We start from the raw sequence: 17438 nt of genomic DNA, 5'->3' as shown, positions 1-17438 counted from the left end.
CAGTGACATCTGCATGATTTCAGTCGGTCAGGCAGACAGACTAAGTCATAAATGTTGAATCATGCACCTGAAAAACTGAACTGTTTGTAGCCAACATGATCCATCCCCTTGACTAATAAAGCACCTTTTACCAAAAGGTTTCATTTGTATTTGCAATATTAATAGTTTATATAATAAAAGATGGATACTTGGCGTCTGTGCATCAATATCATATTGCCACACAACGGCATCCTCACATTGCACTGAGGTCTGTTTGTTTGACATATCTGTAACACTTTGTCACAGGCATGGACAGGAATATGTTTGGTCTTCCAAGTAGTCTCCCTTTGAGTTTACAATCTGTTTTACACACACAGCCCATGTAGTATTGAGATATTTTGTACAAATTCTTCCTTTTACCAGCCTATCAATAGACGTATTGCAAATAGTTAATAACTCCATTCAATCAGGCAATTTCCCAAAGGCCTTCAAAACTGCAGTCATTAAACCTCTTCTAAAAAAGCGGAGCCTAGATGCCTCTATTATCAACAACTACAGACCAATTTCAAATCTACCCTTCATAAGTAAAATAATTGAGAAAGTTGTCCTCCAACAACTGAATCACTTCCTGGCTTCAACTGGCTGCCACAACAACTTCCAGTCAGGATTTCGACCTTTTCATAGCACCGAGACGGCCCTTATTAAAGTTGTAAATGACATCCGTCTTAACACAGACTCTGGCAAAACTTCAATATTAATGCTATTAGACCTCAGTGCTGCATTTGACACTGTCGACCACTCAATACTCTTGGACAGGTTGGAAAACTGGGTGGGGCTCTCAAGCACAGTCTTAAACTGGTTCAAGTCATATCTACAAGATAGGAACTATTTTGTTTCCATTGGCGACTTTGTATCAGAACCTACCAATGTAACGTGTGGAGTCCCCCAAGGTTCAATCTTGGGGCCAACTTTATTCAACATCTACATGCTCCCACTAGGACAAATCATGCAAAATAATAACATTGACCACCATTGCTATGCTGATGACACCCAAATCTATGTAGCACTATCACCAAACGACTATCGCCCCATAGATCTTCTGTGCCAGTGCATTGAGCAAGTCAAAGACTGGATGTGCCAAAACTTCCTACAACTAAATGAGGATAAAACTGAGATAATTGTTTTTGGTGCTAAAAAAGAAAGGTTTAAAGTAATTCAACACCTTCACTCTCTGTCCCTGAAAACCTCAAACAAAGCCAGAAATCTTGGGGTTATTATGGATTCTGATTTACATTTCGACAGTCACGTTAAATCAGTAACAAAATCAGCCTACTATCACCTAAAAAATGTAGCAAGACTTAGAGGGCTCATGTCAGCTCAAGACTTAGAAAAACTTGTACATGCCTTTATTACTAGTAGGCTAGACTACTGTAATGGTCTCCTTGCAGGTTTTCCGAAAAAAAACTGTCAGGCAGCTACAGCTTGTTCAGAACGCTGCTGCTAGAGTTCTTACAAAGACCAAAAAATGTGAGCACATTACACCAATTCTTAAATCCTTACATTGGCTCCCTGTATGTCAGAGGATTGATTTCAAAATCCTCCTGCTCACATATAAATCACTACATGGTCTAGGACCGAAGTATATCACTGATATGCTCCCACTACATAAGACTTTTAGACCACTAAGATCTTCTGAGACCAATCTGTTAGTGATTCCCAGAGTAAACAACAATCACGGGAGAGCATCATTTAGTCACTATGCAACAAATGGCTGGAATAAACTTCCTGAAGATGTAAGACTTGCCCCAACTCTGACCACTTTTAAAACTAGACTGAAAACTGTTATGTTCACCATAGCTTTCTGCTAAATCTTTTAATGTCTGCACTGTTTTTAATTATTGCAAATATGTTTTTATTCTCTTTTCTTTCTGTAATGCATTTTTAAATGTTTTATTATTTTCTTTTAATTCTTCTATTTTTTTCTTTTTCTTCTCACTTTGTTTTATGATGTGAAGCACTTTGAGTCTGCCTTGTGTATGAAATGTGCTATACAAATAAAGTTGCCTTGCCTTGCCTTGCCTTATTCTCTACCTGTCACACCACTAACCAACTACAACTAACCCGTGGTGATTTAGCTCTAAGTTTTTTTTGAGAATAATGAATGAACCAAGTGACATAAATTCTCCCTAATTTATTCATCAAGAAGCTGATCAAAGAAGTCCACCAATTCAATTCAATTTTATTCACAGTGTCATATCACAACAAAAGAGAACATGCTCAAGATTTCCAGTCAATGGATTTCCAACATCACCTGGGAGCAAGAGTTACAGCGTGCCAGTGGTGAGAAAAAACTGCCTTAAAAGAATATTCCAGAATATTCCAGTTCTCTTATATATCATTCTTAGCACTATTATGACATTTTATCAGCTTGATTTTGACTTTTGTGAACACCACTTGTAAGCTGTTTTGCTAAATCCCTTTCCTTACTGCCACAGTTATAGCATGCCACACCCTGCAAAAGTGGCTCTTGTTTTAGCAAACACACATAACAACCAAACAAAAATGTTTTGCCACATAGTCATTTTCTGTGGAATTCAGGAGGGCCATCTAAAGAGGGCGCATTCTGAGCCACAGTGTCAATCCTGCAGAGTCCCCTTCATTTAAATCTCTTTTCATTAGAAGCTGAAAGGCTATAATCTCTTCCCTCAATATATGATTAGACTTTCTGTTTGTTTCGGGCAAACTGACTGAATCAGAAGTGGCGAGTTGTGTTGAATGCATGTATTCTGTGTGAGTGAAGGAGGAAGCCTCCAATTTAAACAGAATAAACTCTTCTGTGTTCAACTAGCCTACAAATGTCATTAGAGGTTAGTTTTTAGTGGTCATGTGACTAGTACGAAACGGAAATGGTGATTGAGTTGTTATGGTGACAACACAGTCAGGATGGCTGTGCATGCCGCCATGGACTACTACTGTTGATACAACCACTACTGTTAATGCTACTACTACTACACTACTACCAACACCAAATGCAGTTGGAACCCAAGGGCCTGGGCTGCATTAGATTTTTGCCTAAAAGCCTATTAAGACAGTTTTTTTCTTGCCACTGTTGCTGTAACGGTCCTGGTGATGTTGGGACTCTGAAATTCATTAACTCTGAAAACCATGAGTGTGTTCTAGTCCCAATGTGTAAAGTGTCCTGAGATTACTTCTGTTGAGACTTTAAATAAAATTTAATTGAAATTGAATTTGAATTCAGGCTGTCCTCCCTATGCTTCGGAACGTCGTCAGTGGTCATTTGAATAGAACAAAAGAAAATGGTGATTGTTCTTAGTTGTTATGGTGACAACAGACATGAGTGGGGCCAGAAATTAATTAAAAGAAGTGTTTTCACAGCTCAATGGAAGAGAGCGGCCATAGCTGTGGTGAAGAATGTCTGGCTTGGTGGCTAGATATTTACCTAGGTAAATATCCTCGGTAGAACCAGAAAACACTGGAGGGATTTTGTATCCCTTGGAACACCTAGGAGCCACCCAGGAGGAGCTGGAAAGCCCCCACGACCCAGCCCTGGATAAGTGGATGAAAATGGATGGATGGACAACATGACATCCAACAATCAATCTGCAACGTTTTGCCCTCCAACTCACTACCACCGCTCTAAAGAAAAACAAGCTAACAAGCTAAGCAGCCAGACATGGAGCTGCGTCCGCTCTGATCTGTGATGTCACCATAACAACAAACACTTGGCGTTTTCTTTTTTACTATTCAAATGAACACTGAAAACAGTTCTACTCCTGTTCTGTTTCTACGGTTTGTCTGCCTACAGCCTCACACCATTTTCTATTCCTCCCTAGCGTGGACTTCTTGCTTGTTTCTTTGCTGTTTACTTTGGGTCAACATGCTGAGTCAACAGGAAAGCAGCCAATAGCTCAGCAGCAGAGCTCTGTTATGTCTGTTATTTGGAAACTCTTGTGTTATTTTGTCATATTTTCCACTGGCATCTGTTCTTGGCTATTAGCAGAACATGACCTCCATCCACAAACCAACCCAACGTCACAAAGTAATCGTGTTGTGGTTGAGGTTAGTGGGAATGTGTGTGATTGTAATGAGGTACTGAGAGATACAGGCTGTGTGCAATCAGCTTCTGTTGTTACTGGAAGTCCTTTCTCTGCTTTTCTGTTTAACTTCACTCACTTGCAGCCTCAAATGGGCCCAAATTCCTCAAATCCACAAGGAGGAGTTAAACAAGTGAACATGTACATTACTGCGCTGTAATAAGTGATTTGTGGAGTCAAGATTTTACATTAAATCTTTTTAATACTGTTTCCTAGCATTGGTTTTCTGGCAAACTCGACAAAACACATAATTGACATTAAACACAAGACAACAATAAAAACAAAAAAAGAAAAGAAAAAGACAGGCTTCCCTAAACAAACAGGGAAGGTTCTGTAACGGCAAGTTGAAAATATTTCAAACATTTCCGCTCACTGTCCAAAGAGTCTTCCAGTTGATGAATCGGGGAGAGCAGATATATGAGCATCCGTGTCTTTGTTTATACTGGAATATCAACAGAAAGTAGAGAAACCAGAGGATGCTAAGTTGATTTTGGACAGTGCTGGAGTGTAGTACCTCGACTCAATTATAAAGCAGACGAAATACTGACACAACACACCTGAAGTAAGTAACTGATAAAACCCAGTCATCAAAGTTCTCCACCGTCCCTGTAGATACAAACGAAGGAAAGTCTTTTTTGTAAAATTGATTAAATTTCATGTTTCTTCACTTTTAGTTTGCCATTTGTTCTTGAAATACACATCCGCATGTACTATTAGTTCAAGATGTCCATAAGGTTCTGTATGCATGTTACACTGAAAATGTACAGTCATTTGCAATTTAAGATTCTCTCTCATGAATGCAAATCTGGTGACACCAACAAAATGACATTCCCATCCAACTAAACTGCACCCTCATTTACAATTCTAGGGAAACAAACCATCACGGTTTTAATCAGTTTGAAACATGGGCTAAAAAAAAAAAAAAGTCAACGACAACAGGACATACTGTATTTAGGTTTCGAAAAAACCATCATGTTTGGCTTAAAATTATTATGAAATTGAAACAAAACAAAAATGTGACAAAACTACTCGGTTTACACCAGGAGGGAACCCCTGGTTCTGAAAAGTGAAGCCAAACCTTAAAGTGCCTTACACTTGAATTCTCTCTACTGGCCATCATAACTGGCGACTCCTCTGGTTGAAAAAATAAGTCAGATTGCATGGAAGTCTATGAGAAGATGACCCTACTTCTCTCTTAATGTATTATCTCAGTAAACATTGTAAACAGGAGTTTATGGTCTCAATCTCTAGTTTCAAGTCTTCTTCAATGCAGCATGATGCGTGTCTACCTTGTGATCGACAGGTCGCTACCACTGTGGCGCTATCACACAACCAATGCTATCAGCTACTATGATTCCTTTAACAACTTTGTTAAGAGCTTCACACCAGAAGTGTGTGCCAAACTCGAGACATCACAATGATATGTCCCCTTCTCATACAGTCCATGGTCAACACAGGACACAGCAGACTCCTGGTGAAAGCCCTGTTTTTTTTTTACTTCCTTCCTACATGTAATTCCATCGATTTCCTTTGTGAAACGTTAACAGCAAACATAATCCACAACAAAATACGTTTCCCTTGAAAAGTGATTCACAATGCAGTTTTGTTGTGTGGGAAATACATTTTTAGGTGACCAGGCATAAGGAAAGGACACAAGAAAAGAAAAAATCTTGGGACATTCCCAGCCCTACACAGAAAAAAAGAGAACAGAACAGTGAACTCGGCCTGTGTGTTTCAGTCTGGTTGGCTATAAACAAGCAAAACAGTCTTCAAACACACAAGCCAGTTATCTATGTTGACCAACAGTGGATGGTTGGAAGCTGGTGAGACCGTGTATGAAAAGTGCTTTGCTTCGTCTGTCAAACCACTTTGTAAACTTATACAGCATCTTTAAAAACAAAGTTACTATTGCAATAAGTGTATTTTTGCCACAACAGGCTCTGATTGTTATTTTATAATTATACGGTATGTGCCTGACAACCTCGCAGAAAGAGTCACGCTCAAGAAGAAGTTTTGTTCTGAAATCTTGTGTTGCCGGGGACGATGTTGGCCGGCCATCCAGTTTGTGTTTGAGTGGAGAAAACAGAGCTTTGTGTATTCTAAAATATTTTTAATGTCATGGCTGAATATTAAGCTGATTTCAACAGGATGAGGTCTTTGCATTCAATGGCCACCCTTATTTCTTTGAGTGGATAATCAGATTTTACAATCAGACTTTTCCTTGAGCGGGACTTAATCACACTTACAATCTGACATGATCAAGTGATCATGATAAAGAAAATAGTTTCATTTTTCTGTAGGGTTTTTGTTGTCAGACACTTACAACAACAATCTGAGCCCGTCTATGGCAAACATTAGCACTTTTAATGTTGTCACAATACCAAAATTGTGACTTTGATATCATACCCTGCCTAAATACAAAAATGACTCCATGGCAAAAATAAAAAAAAAAATAAAAAAATACAATTTTGTTTGTCATTAACGAAAAATGTCAAAATTTATTTAATTAAAACTACATATGGTATGCAGTAATCTGATGTCTTCTATACTTTTGATACATTCTGTGAGAAGTTGATGAGGTAAAGCTGCTAAAACCAGGAAGACACCACAGTAACTGTAGAAAGCTCTGTGTTGTGTTCAAGTGGTGTTCGTGAAGAGAATGTAGCCTTCACCTTCGGACTCCTTTTCCGTTACGTTACAGAGAAACACAGTAAAATAATATTTTAATGCAAGCTCTTTGGTGGGTTATGTTTGAATTACAGGAGAGGCTTGGACAGATTCAGAAAAGATGATGAGTCTAATTGTATTGCTCCATTTAATCAGAAATTAGTTTCAGGTTGTTATTTTCCTTGTTTTATGAAGGGAGTTCTGCTGATACACCAGCTCAGAGCGGGACTGTGCAGCCGGCGAACAGTTTGTATAGTATTGCTCACTTGCCCTCGCCGCAAGTTTGGTATACGTCCTTCAATTTTTAACCAATTTCAAAAAATGTTCTCTCAATTAGTCACACAAAATCATTTGGAAAAAGAATCTAGGTTGAACAATACAAAAGTTACTCTTTAAGCGGGTATTTACTCTGCACTCACTGCACGTAGCTCTGATAAGTTTTGCTCCATGAAACCTCAATAGAAAATGATAGAATTCATGATGACAGGCAGAATTTTCTAAAGGGATAACAATACTGAATGGACATCAACAGTATAAAAACACAATAAAAATACACACATGACAAAAACAGAATATCATGATATAAGTGACACAAAACAGCTTTCCCGTCGCGGCACAGAAGAATGCAGGCAAAGTCCATTCTCATTAAGTCCATTCATCTTTCAAAGAAAATCTCCCACGGACCCGAAAGCTTCAGGATGTGTGGAGATAATTATGTGGATTATGTGGATCAGTTGTCTGTGAAGAAACTTGTTTCAGATAAGATACTGTCAACAGTCACATATTAAGTTCAGACAGCTTTTACTATCATCAACCTATTTGCAAAGCAAAATTTTTCTGTTATTGCATTTTGTTATGTGACCATCATCAGTCTTTTGGCAGTTAGTGACTGTGACACTGGAAAGGAAAATAAATATTTCTTTTCAGTGCAACTTCTTTTTGTAATCCCCCATGGAGCAGTTGGAGTTGGCTGAAAACCCATTTTGTACAAGACGTGTTGTCATTGCTTTTCTCCATACTGTATCTCCAAAATCCAGCAACAGGATTACAGCTCATTCACATATTTTATTTTCTATAAAAACAGATTTTTAAAAAAGAGCCACTGATTACAGTTGTGTCAATGCAAAAAGGCACTTCCGTTTTCAGTCTGCTAATAAAGACCCTTCTAGTCGATTGCACTTAGTTTAATGACTTGGTTGGTTTCACCATCATCAAACTCTGCTGGATGACTTTGAACCACATCCTGATCACAGTCCCAAAGTGGTTTAGCACATTTCCAATATGCTATTCATCATTCAGTATCTTTAAAATAGATGATCAAGTCTGTGGTGTTGCCGTTTGGACAACAAAGATTAGTAAGTGCCACTTTTCAACTCTGAAATTGGAATGGAAATTTTTAATTTTAACCAGCCATAGGAGGATCTCACAAGTCCTGATGGGCCCACTCCCTCCATAGTGTTTGCATTTCATTGCATCTTAGAAATAAGATGGCTTTAAGGATACTAGATTGTTATTTGATGGACAGTGTCCTTGCATCAAGGGTACCTCATAGTCCAAACCCCCATTTTGTTGCAAAGATGAAGGCGAGTGAGAAGTGTGACAGTGGTCAATCTCAGGTTGTTTGTGAGGAAGTGTGCCATTTCCCTCATTCTCCAGGCAAGTCTTTATCCCTTCCAGTTCCATGGGATCAGGATCTGCCGGGCCCAGCTCCAGCTCCATTCCTGCCTTGGCTTGCCTCCTCTTTCGGACACAGACGAGTGTTCCAGCCACCGCAGCCAACCCCAGCACCAGTGCCAGCGCTGCCAGAGTGGGAATGAGAGTGTTTGTCAGCTTGCTCTGTGTCTCCACCCTGGACTCTGATGTTGACAGTGGAACCCCTTCTGTGCGGGCCTCTGTACACGACCCTATTTCGACAGAGCTGTTGGCCCTAGAGCTGACTCTTTCACCCAGGGGACTGGCACAGACTGAGTAGGTACAGTTTGGTCTTAACCCACGCAACGTATACTCAGGGTAGGATGCCGGTACACTCAAGATAATTGGGCGGCGGTCAGGCCCTGAGAGATTACGGTATGTCAACCGAATGCCACGGATGTGTGGCCGCGTCTCGATGAAACGGTGTAGGTCAAGAAGGATAGAAGTGGAGGTGACCTGCCGTGAGCTGATGGCATCAAGTTCAGCGGGTATGACAGGGACAACTATCAAAACTTCTGTTGCTGAAGGTTTTGGTGGCTCAGGCACCTCATCCACATTTTCACAGTAGAGGCCAGATGTTCCCGACGGACACACACAACTGAGTTGACCCAAGGGGTCAAAATTACAAGTGCCCCCATTAAGGCAGATGTTTGGTGGGCAGATGTGCTCCCCTACCTCCCTGCTTGTGGAACTTGAGGAGACTGGAGGTTCTGGTGAAAGGGGGCTGTCTGTTTTTGAGGAGACTGTTGCCTCACTGGGTGGAGGCGGAGGAGGAATAGCGTTGGTATGAATGGTCTCTGGAAATGTGGTGGGCATCTGGGGAGCAAGTGTACTTCCAATAGGGGAGCCAACTGGCACTGTAGTGGTAAGTGGACAACCAAAGTCTTTGTGCTCCAACGCTGAAAGCATCTTCCCAGCATTTACTAGAGGGAAGTGACATCGGGTTTCTTCAGGCCTCCCAATATTCACATTCGTATCCTTTAGCCAGACAGGGAACCAGGCTAATGGACATAAACAGTTAAACGGGTTCTCAGCTGCTGTGAGGTGTGTCAATCTAGAGAAGGTCTGGAAGAAACTCTGAGAAAATCCCTGGAGGTTAAGTCCACTGAGATCCAATTCTTGAAGTCCACGCAGTTTCTGGAAGTCCTCCTCCCTGATTTCGCCCAATGGATTTGCAGCCAGGCTCAGCTTGATCAGTCCCTTGAGGGAGTCCTGCTTTAGGGCCTGGGGCACCTCACTTAACTGGTTTGTGGAGATGTCAAGCTCATGGAGGTTCCCCAGGGATGCTATGAGACCCTCATCCACAGAGGTAAGCCCCAGCGAGGCCACCTTTAGTGCCTCCAGGTGGGGAGTCTGCAGGTCTGAGGGTCCCAGGGTTGGGATGTTGTTGTAACTGAGGTCTAAAAGCAGAAGCCTAGGGAAACGTAGGGATGGCAGAGAGGTGAGCTGGTTTCCTTGAAGCTTGAGCTCAAGTAGCATCTCTAAACCTTCAAAAGCTTCAGAATGGATGTTCTGAATGTGGTTTGCATGGAGATACAGCCTCTCCAGCTGGACCAACCCAGAAAAACTATCTTTGGAAACGTGGGTAATGCGGTTCGAGGACAGGTCTAAGTTCTTCAGCTTTGACAGCATCTGAAACAAACCATCTGGAATCTCTGCCAGCTCATTCTGGCTCAGATCTAGCAATTCTAACTCCCCGAGGCCCTTGAAGTCATCTTGGGACAAAGTGTTGATGCCGTTCTGGAAGATGTATAGATTGTGGGTGGTGGCGGGGACACGAGGTACAATGCTGGAGCGTCGATGAATGCAGAATATTGAGTGCTGGCTCTGGCAGGCACAGTCGGCTGGGCAGTCAGAGGATAACCCCAGACCAGATGAGAGGAGGAAGAGCAGAATGTAAGGCAGCATGGTGATGTCAGGTCTTAAACTCTGAAAGACATAAGAGAGAGAGAAATAGTTGGGGGGTTAATCACAATTTGCTTGCTCAGAAGGTCACAATTAAAAAGTGAGGCTTTACATGAAGAAACAAATGGAGACATAAAATAGATTGTTTAAGGTGCTATTGATAATATTGATAACTAGATGTCGCACTCGCACTCCCTCCTTCCATTGCATTCACGTCACACAGCTGTTGCTCAAAGCGCATGCACCCTCAATGGGTTGCCAGTTCGTTGCACAACCTGTGTTTTCATGGTCGAGTGGAGCGACACTCAGACTCAGTCATGTCAAGTGATGAATCTTTCGTGGTATGAATTCATTCAACATGTAGCTATTAGGGTTGCACATCTCTTTGTGATAAACGGTTCGATATGCATCTAGATACACAGGTTACGATTCGATTCAAAACGATATCCTTTTATTACAGACCGATTCGATTCAAAAACGATATCCTTTTATTACAGACCGATACAGAATCGATTCCATACAGTGTAAGAACGATACAATTCGATTCTACGGTTAATATTTGTTGTAGATATTTTATAAAATAAAGAAGCCGATTCTATGAAAGTGACAGTACAATAGTTTCTTTTCAAATATGTAAAATACCACATGTCCCCAAACATTGTGGCTGTATGGCACTGGCAAAAAAAAAAAAAAACCACAACAACAAAATCACATGTCAATGTATTTATTTTTAGACATGGACCAAAATAAAATGTCTGGCTGAATCGTTGGATGGCAGTCACAGGACAGTGTCGTGGACGCTACCCGGGCTGCGGCCGCCTCTTGTGGCGCAAGTTGAGACACAAGCGATCGACATTCAAAGCCATCTGTGTCTCACGTACGGTCGTGGAGTGCCTGCGGTCACATGGCAGCGTCACAGCCGCATACCTGTGCTGCGCGCGCCTCTCCACCTCCTCCATGTTCCGTGTTGTCCCTTGTTTGTCACTTATACCAGCTAGCCAGCTACGGCGTTTCGCCGGCAGCTTCAGCTCTTGCGTTGTTTTAGAGACGCTGGTGTAATGCCGCCCATTGATATGATGCGGCCGACCGCTTCAAAGTCTTGCGATACCCGATCCATGACTCTGTAACCGATTCATCTAGGAATCCATTGATAATTCGTATCGATTGAGGAGGCTGCTACCGATGCAGCCGTATCTCTCACTTGTTGAACCGAATATCCGGTCGCATCGGTTTATCGTTTACAACCCTAGTAGCTATATTGGGTTATTTTGTGCAGTGGTGAATGTCGCCCGCTTACCGTCAAACTCCTGACTAGGCAGAGATACCACGTGATACCAACGTCGTTATTCTATTGGCTCACAAGCCTTGCTAGAAGCCGTAGCCACACATCACACATCTACACAGAGGTAAACAAAACATTAATTACGGACCGACGAAGTGATACTTTGATTCTGCACCTTGCTAAAAAGCTCTGTGGATGTAATATTTGTTTTAAATTATTTGTTTACATTAAAATGTTATAAATATGACCTCCCTAAAACAAAACTGCATTATGAAAACCACTTCATGGGAAACATATTTTGGTGTGGATTTAATGCTGTCGATGCATTCAAAATCAGTTCCAAATGCATCCATGGATGTGCGTGTAGGGACGTGTTGGATGCGTCCATGATAATTTTCACTATAACTATGTAGTTTTGTTGCCTTAACCTAATAACAATATTGTTGCCCAAACCTAACTATGTAGTTTTGTTGCCCCGAACTATGCAGTTTTGTAGCATTGTTTTGTTTGTTTGTGTGTTTTATTCATTAGCAACATTTTTCAAACTTTTAAAACTGCGACCATTTGGTCCTGAATTGCGTGTGCAGTTTAGTTGAATGGGAACATCATTTTGGAGGAAACAGGTTGGTTAACAACATCATTACTGGGGAATACATAATAGTCAATGTAATTCTTAAAGCCTTCATTCTATTTGCTCAAAAGGAAATGGCAGATGATTTATTCTTTATCCCTTCCACATTCAAACATAATACAACACAATGGATACAACCACACTTTACTCAATCAACAAACCGTAGCTTCCACATGTATATACACAAACCGACACTGCCCACTCTATCATATTGAATTTTCAGACACCCTAGGGATCAGGACAAGGGCCGAGGCCATAGGTTAACACAGCCCACCCAGGACGACCCTTCCAGGGGTCAGTGAGGAGCCCAGTCAGCCTCTTCCCTACGTTTATGACACGGTCCTTAGCCCATGTAACCAAGTCTAGAGTAATGCAGCTGAACACTCGCAGCACCACATGGCTACTTCATACAAACACAGCAAAGGTAAATACACTATGTTGTAAGTGTCCTTTGACAAATTTGGGTAATCAGAAACATGGGTATCATATACAGAAATGCAGGAAATGAAGGGCCAATATATGTGGGTGTCTTAAACAGGGAGGGAGGATGGAATTGATGAATGTATCAACCCAGTTGCCAACATTGTATGTTTCAGAACTAAAAATACATTTCATAAAGTTCATATCAGCCTTATATCACGCTTGCAGAACGTGTAATGCCACGTGGTCAATGCTGTGAGACGATCGTTAAGGTTAAGGCAACAATACTACTTGGTTTTTATCTCCTTGTAATTGTTTTGTGTCCCTGCAGCTGTTTGGCATCTTGTGTCTTTGTTTTGGCATCTTTGTAGCCGTTGTAGTTTTTTTTGTTTTGTTTCACTGCAGCCAATATGCATCTCTTTGTAGTTTTTGGCATCTCTGTAATTATTTTTTAGGTATTTATTTTGCTCCTTTTTGTAGCTGATTTGCTCCTTGAAGTTTTTATTTTTAGCTTGTCTTTTGTATCTCTTTGAGGGACCTTTTGCAAGCCGGGGCGCCCCCTGACACTTTGGGCCCCTGGGCCTGTGCCCAGTAGGTCTGATCAGTAAGTCACATATATCTGCATCACCCCTTTTCCCTCCCTCCCTCCTCCCCTCTGACCTGCTCTGTGTTGGTAAAATATTTCCAGGCTGCTGAGGTGGAAGTTGAGAAGAAACCTAAGATGTTTTCTTAAAGTCAAGGGCAAACCTCCAGACCCAAGCCACTGTTCCCTTTCTGTCCTCTGTCTCCTCCATTTATCCCCCTCTGCTCAGAACATACCAGTTCAGCGCTGTCAGCAGGAATTTGCAATAATCTTCATTAAGCACGACGGAAAGAGAGGAAAAGGAAAGAAAGTGGGGGAACAGAAGTTTTAAAAGTGACTAGTGAAAAAAATAGATTTTTATCTTATTGAACAAAAGATATGTGTGTTTTAAGAACCAACATTCAGATTTCAATAGCAGCTAATATAAACTAGAAGCTGCCAATGTTGTGCTTGCTTACAAGCTAGACACATAACAGACTAAACAATAAGCAACACTCGTCTTTTATAATAGGGTAACTACTGACCCTAACAGATGGCAAAAAAGCAGGTGAAGCAGGTGAAATTTAAGGTTTTGAGTGTGTATCATGAATCAAAAATAAAGCTGTTGGCTAGCTAGGTAGCTTGTCCAGCTCAAGAACTGGCTAGTCAGTTAGTCAACCCCCCCCCCCCCCCAGACAAGTAGTCTTCTTGCACCGAGGCGTGAGGTAGGGGGACTGTCGACACAGCCTGATACTGGCCACCTGCCGCTGTTGGGCAGTGTAACATTAACACGGTAGCTAGCTAACTAGCTAGCTGCTAAGTTAATAAAAGCATCATTTCTCTCCATCCCACTAATAGTTTTGCCGACCAACATTTCTCTCCATCTCGCTTATAGTTCAGCCTATTAGCTAATAAGCTAATATTAAGCTAATATTTTGCATGGTGGGTACAAACATAGATCTACATTTGAGTTTTTGTCCCAGCAAAATCTGAGGGGGTGACCTGGGGACCCCGGGGAGTTAGCGTGGTTTCAATGTTTGGGCCAAAACATGGACATGCAAAACTTGTGTTAAATGTGCATTCAATGTGCAGAAAAATGCTGATGAATGACGAAGCAGCCATTTTGTCAAAATCTGCACAAACATCATTCTGCAAGTGAAGTAACAATAAGTAAAACAAATTTTGTGGAGTGGAGGGGGATTTTAATACTGTTCATTTTTTCCCTAACATAAACATTAAGTCTCCAAACCACTTGTTCGACTGTACACTCCACCAATGACAATGTAACAACGTGATATCTCACTGCTTTTGTTTAAGGTGCTTGTTAAAGTTTAAAGACGCACTCTGAATCCGGATGTTTCTTTGCGTGCAGAACAGGTTTATAATAAGAGCTGCTACACTGACTCAGTGAATGATTTGATGACAGTAGAGTAGAGGAATTAATGGAATACAGATGAGTCAAGAAAGAAAAGGAAGGCTTTGCTTTTCGGCAGCTTATGGTTTGCATATCAAATATTTGTTTAGGTCAGCATACACTTTACACAACTCTGGGATTATTTTGTCTAGAAAACCCTTGTCTGCAATGTAGTGTAATTGTGTGTGAAATATGGTTGTCACAAGAACCGATACTTTCTGGTAACGTCAGAACCGAATATACAACTTTTCACTCGGCGAATCCGGAGCAATTCTTGATTCAAACAAGCCGACATGCAAAAAGTGCCTCATGACCATATTTATAAGCACAGTATTGTTTGTTTTTATACTGGATGGCTATAGGTCTGTTGGCAGCTGGTACTGCAATTTAAATTCTGTGCAAAAACATCTTAAAACACAGTGGTGTTAAATACTTGACAGTTTGAAGCAGTTTTCAATAAATTTGTGAATTTAAAAGTACATGGGTCCTGTTTTTTTTTTTTTAATTGTGGTATCGAATTAGTATCGAGAATCGTGGAAATTCACAGGTATTGGTATCGACTACTGAAATTCTGGTATCATGACAACCCTAGTGTGAAATGTGATGCTGTGTCTATTTTTGTCTATCGCTGTTTTGCCACCCATGCAACTCATCGTTTATGTATTTTTTATAGTCGTTGTTAGATTTGATTACGATTCAGAGGTCAACGATTCGATTATAAACCGATTATTGATGCATCTTGATGGAACAATTTGTTTGTTTACATTTCCATGCATGATTTAAAAAAAACTAATGTAATCTGAATTTGTGACTTAGAGTTTGCTAGTCACTTCCTACTTTTGTGATAATCATAAAGAAAATTACCTTCTCTAATATTTTATTAAAGAAAAACTTTTCTTTGTCACAAGTATTACTTTCTATGAACACAAAGTCTTCCTGTTACAGGCGATGAGCCAGAGACTGTCGGTGGAACAAACAACAAGGTCACTGCTGTATTTATGCCGAGACGTTATGTTCAGGGTTTACGTAGCCGCTACTGTGTTAGCCTAGCTTAGCTCTGAGCGAGCCGAACGCCAAAACAAGCATTTTTAAAGTAATTTGCGTATCGTCTTTACGGACAGACTTAACAAACCATGACTTCAGACTATTTAACAATCATTGTTACTTTGGCATACTCTTTATCCTTATATTGTAATGCTATCACAACGTGGTTTTTGATAGCGACCGCTGCTGTGAATACAGCTCTATGAGATTCACCGAAAGCTATAAACTCAAACAGGACGCCGTTAAGTTTCCCGGTGTGTCTGGGACACCACAACTGTACAAAGCAGTAATAGTGTTTATTACGGCCATGAATGGTGACACATTATGGGTGTAAATGCTGTGCAACGCCACAGACTGTCCGGGCGCTGCATTTCTGAGTTCCGACTTTTGCGTTCCGTAAACAATACGGAATAAATATAATCGATTTTTTGACATTTGTGAATTGATTCAGAATCGTCCACGTCCGCATTGCGTTGCATCTAAGAATAGATTTTTTCCCCCTCCCCTAGTCGTTTTGTTTCTTGTTGTAGTTGTTTTATGCCTGTTTGTAGTTTCATGTCTCTTTGTGGTCATTGTGTGTCTCTCTGTAGTTGTTTTGTCTCTTTGTAGTTTCTGTGCCTCTACAGCTGTTATGTATTATTTATTTATTTTAACGGTGCACACGTCTTGCAGAAATGCTGTTCCAGAAGGCTTTTGTCAGGACATGCACTTTAGTAAACCCTCCTGTCAGTTATGTGTCAGTTGCAGTTGGTTTGTGGACTCCAGTTTTTAAGCCTCAAATTTGGCATTTTAGCTGTTGCCAAAAACAAGTTTGAAGTCTAAAGCATCAAACAACACCCTTAATCGTTGTGATGTCCTCATATGCTGTATACAGTCCACGTCCTCCGGGTCAAACCCCTTCAATAAACCCCCCAAAATAAAGCAGCTTGTTTGAATTTTAAACAACAAATCTATTTTGCCTGAAGAAACAACTTGTCATTCACCACAAATTGTGTGAATACATTTTCATTTTGACCAGAGTACAACAGGAGGGTTAACAGAATATTCCAAAAGAACTAGCAGGAGAGCATGTATGAACGTACGGCATACATGTCATAGTGTGCGGTGAAAAGGTAAAAGCTTCCAGACAGACTTCTCTCTTTTTATGTCCTCATCTTGGCCCTCTCCTGTTGTTGGATATGGACCGTGTGCCCACATCGCAAAGCCAATAACCTGCCATGTGCCACATTAACCACAGCAGACAAAGCATTGCCCTGTCGGCATTCACAGAACTCAGGTTGTAAAACCAGTTGCTCTTTCATAAATTCCTGATTTGACGTGACAGAGGATCCTGCCGTTAAGACTTCACGGCAAGCGGTTTATCCTCAGCTATTTGTATGAGCGTAGATAAGGAAGCATGATGAAAGCCCAACATCACTGTCAAAATGACACGAAACAGGTCAACACACACACACACACACACACACACACACACACGCACACACATTCCTGCACACAGGGTCTAACTCACAGCTGGATTCTGTTATCCACAATACACTGCAGCCACCTCTCACTGTGAGACAGAATGAAAGGCCCACATAAACCTCCGTCCTCCTCTGTGATAAGGAAGGTGGAGAAGGATGTGTGTGAGAGGACACGCCAGAGAGACACAGCGTCTTAAAAGCTGGTAGCTCATGACTCCATTCATTCAAACTCTGGTGTAAACAAAGACGGACTCGGCTACTTAA

General features: G+C 41.1%; 1 protein-coding gene across 1 annotated transcript in view; it reads right to left on the bottom strand.

Annotated features, from left to right (window-relative positions):
• Positions 1 to 2198: 2198 nt before the first annotated feature.
• The window catches only part of LOC311010970 (vasorin-like), a 45629-nt gene continuing 30389 nt past the window's right edge, over positions 2199 to 17438 (bottom strand). Inside the window, exon 2 of the mRNA XM_084005643.1 lies at positions 2199 to 10382. Within this exon, the coding sequence (XP_083861769.1) occupies positions 8238 to 10361 (2124 nt within the window). The 5' untranslated portion in view covers positions 10362 to 10382 and the 3' untranslated portion in view covers positions 2199 to 8237. The remainder of the gene's footprint in view (positions 10383 to 17438) is intronic.

This window comes from Eutrigla gurnardus (assembly GCF_963514095.1).
Source record: "Eutrigla gurnardus genome assembly, chromosome: 3".
Lineage (NCBI taxonomy): Eukaryota > Metazoa > Chordata > Actinopteri > Perciformes > Triglidae > Eutrigla > Eutrigla gurnardus.
Note: the sequence above shows the minus strand (reverse complement) of the source record. Positions and strands in the feature narration are given on the sequence as shown.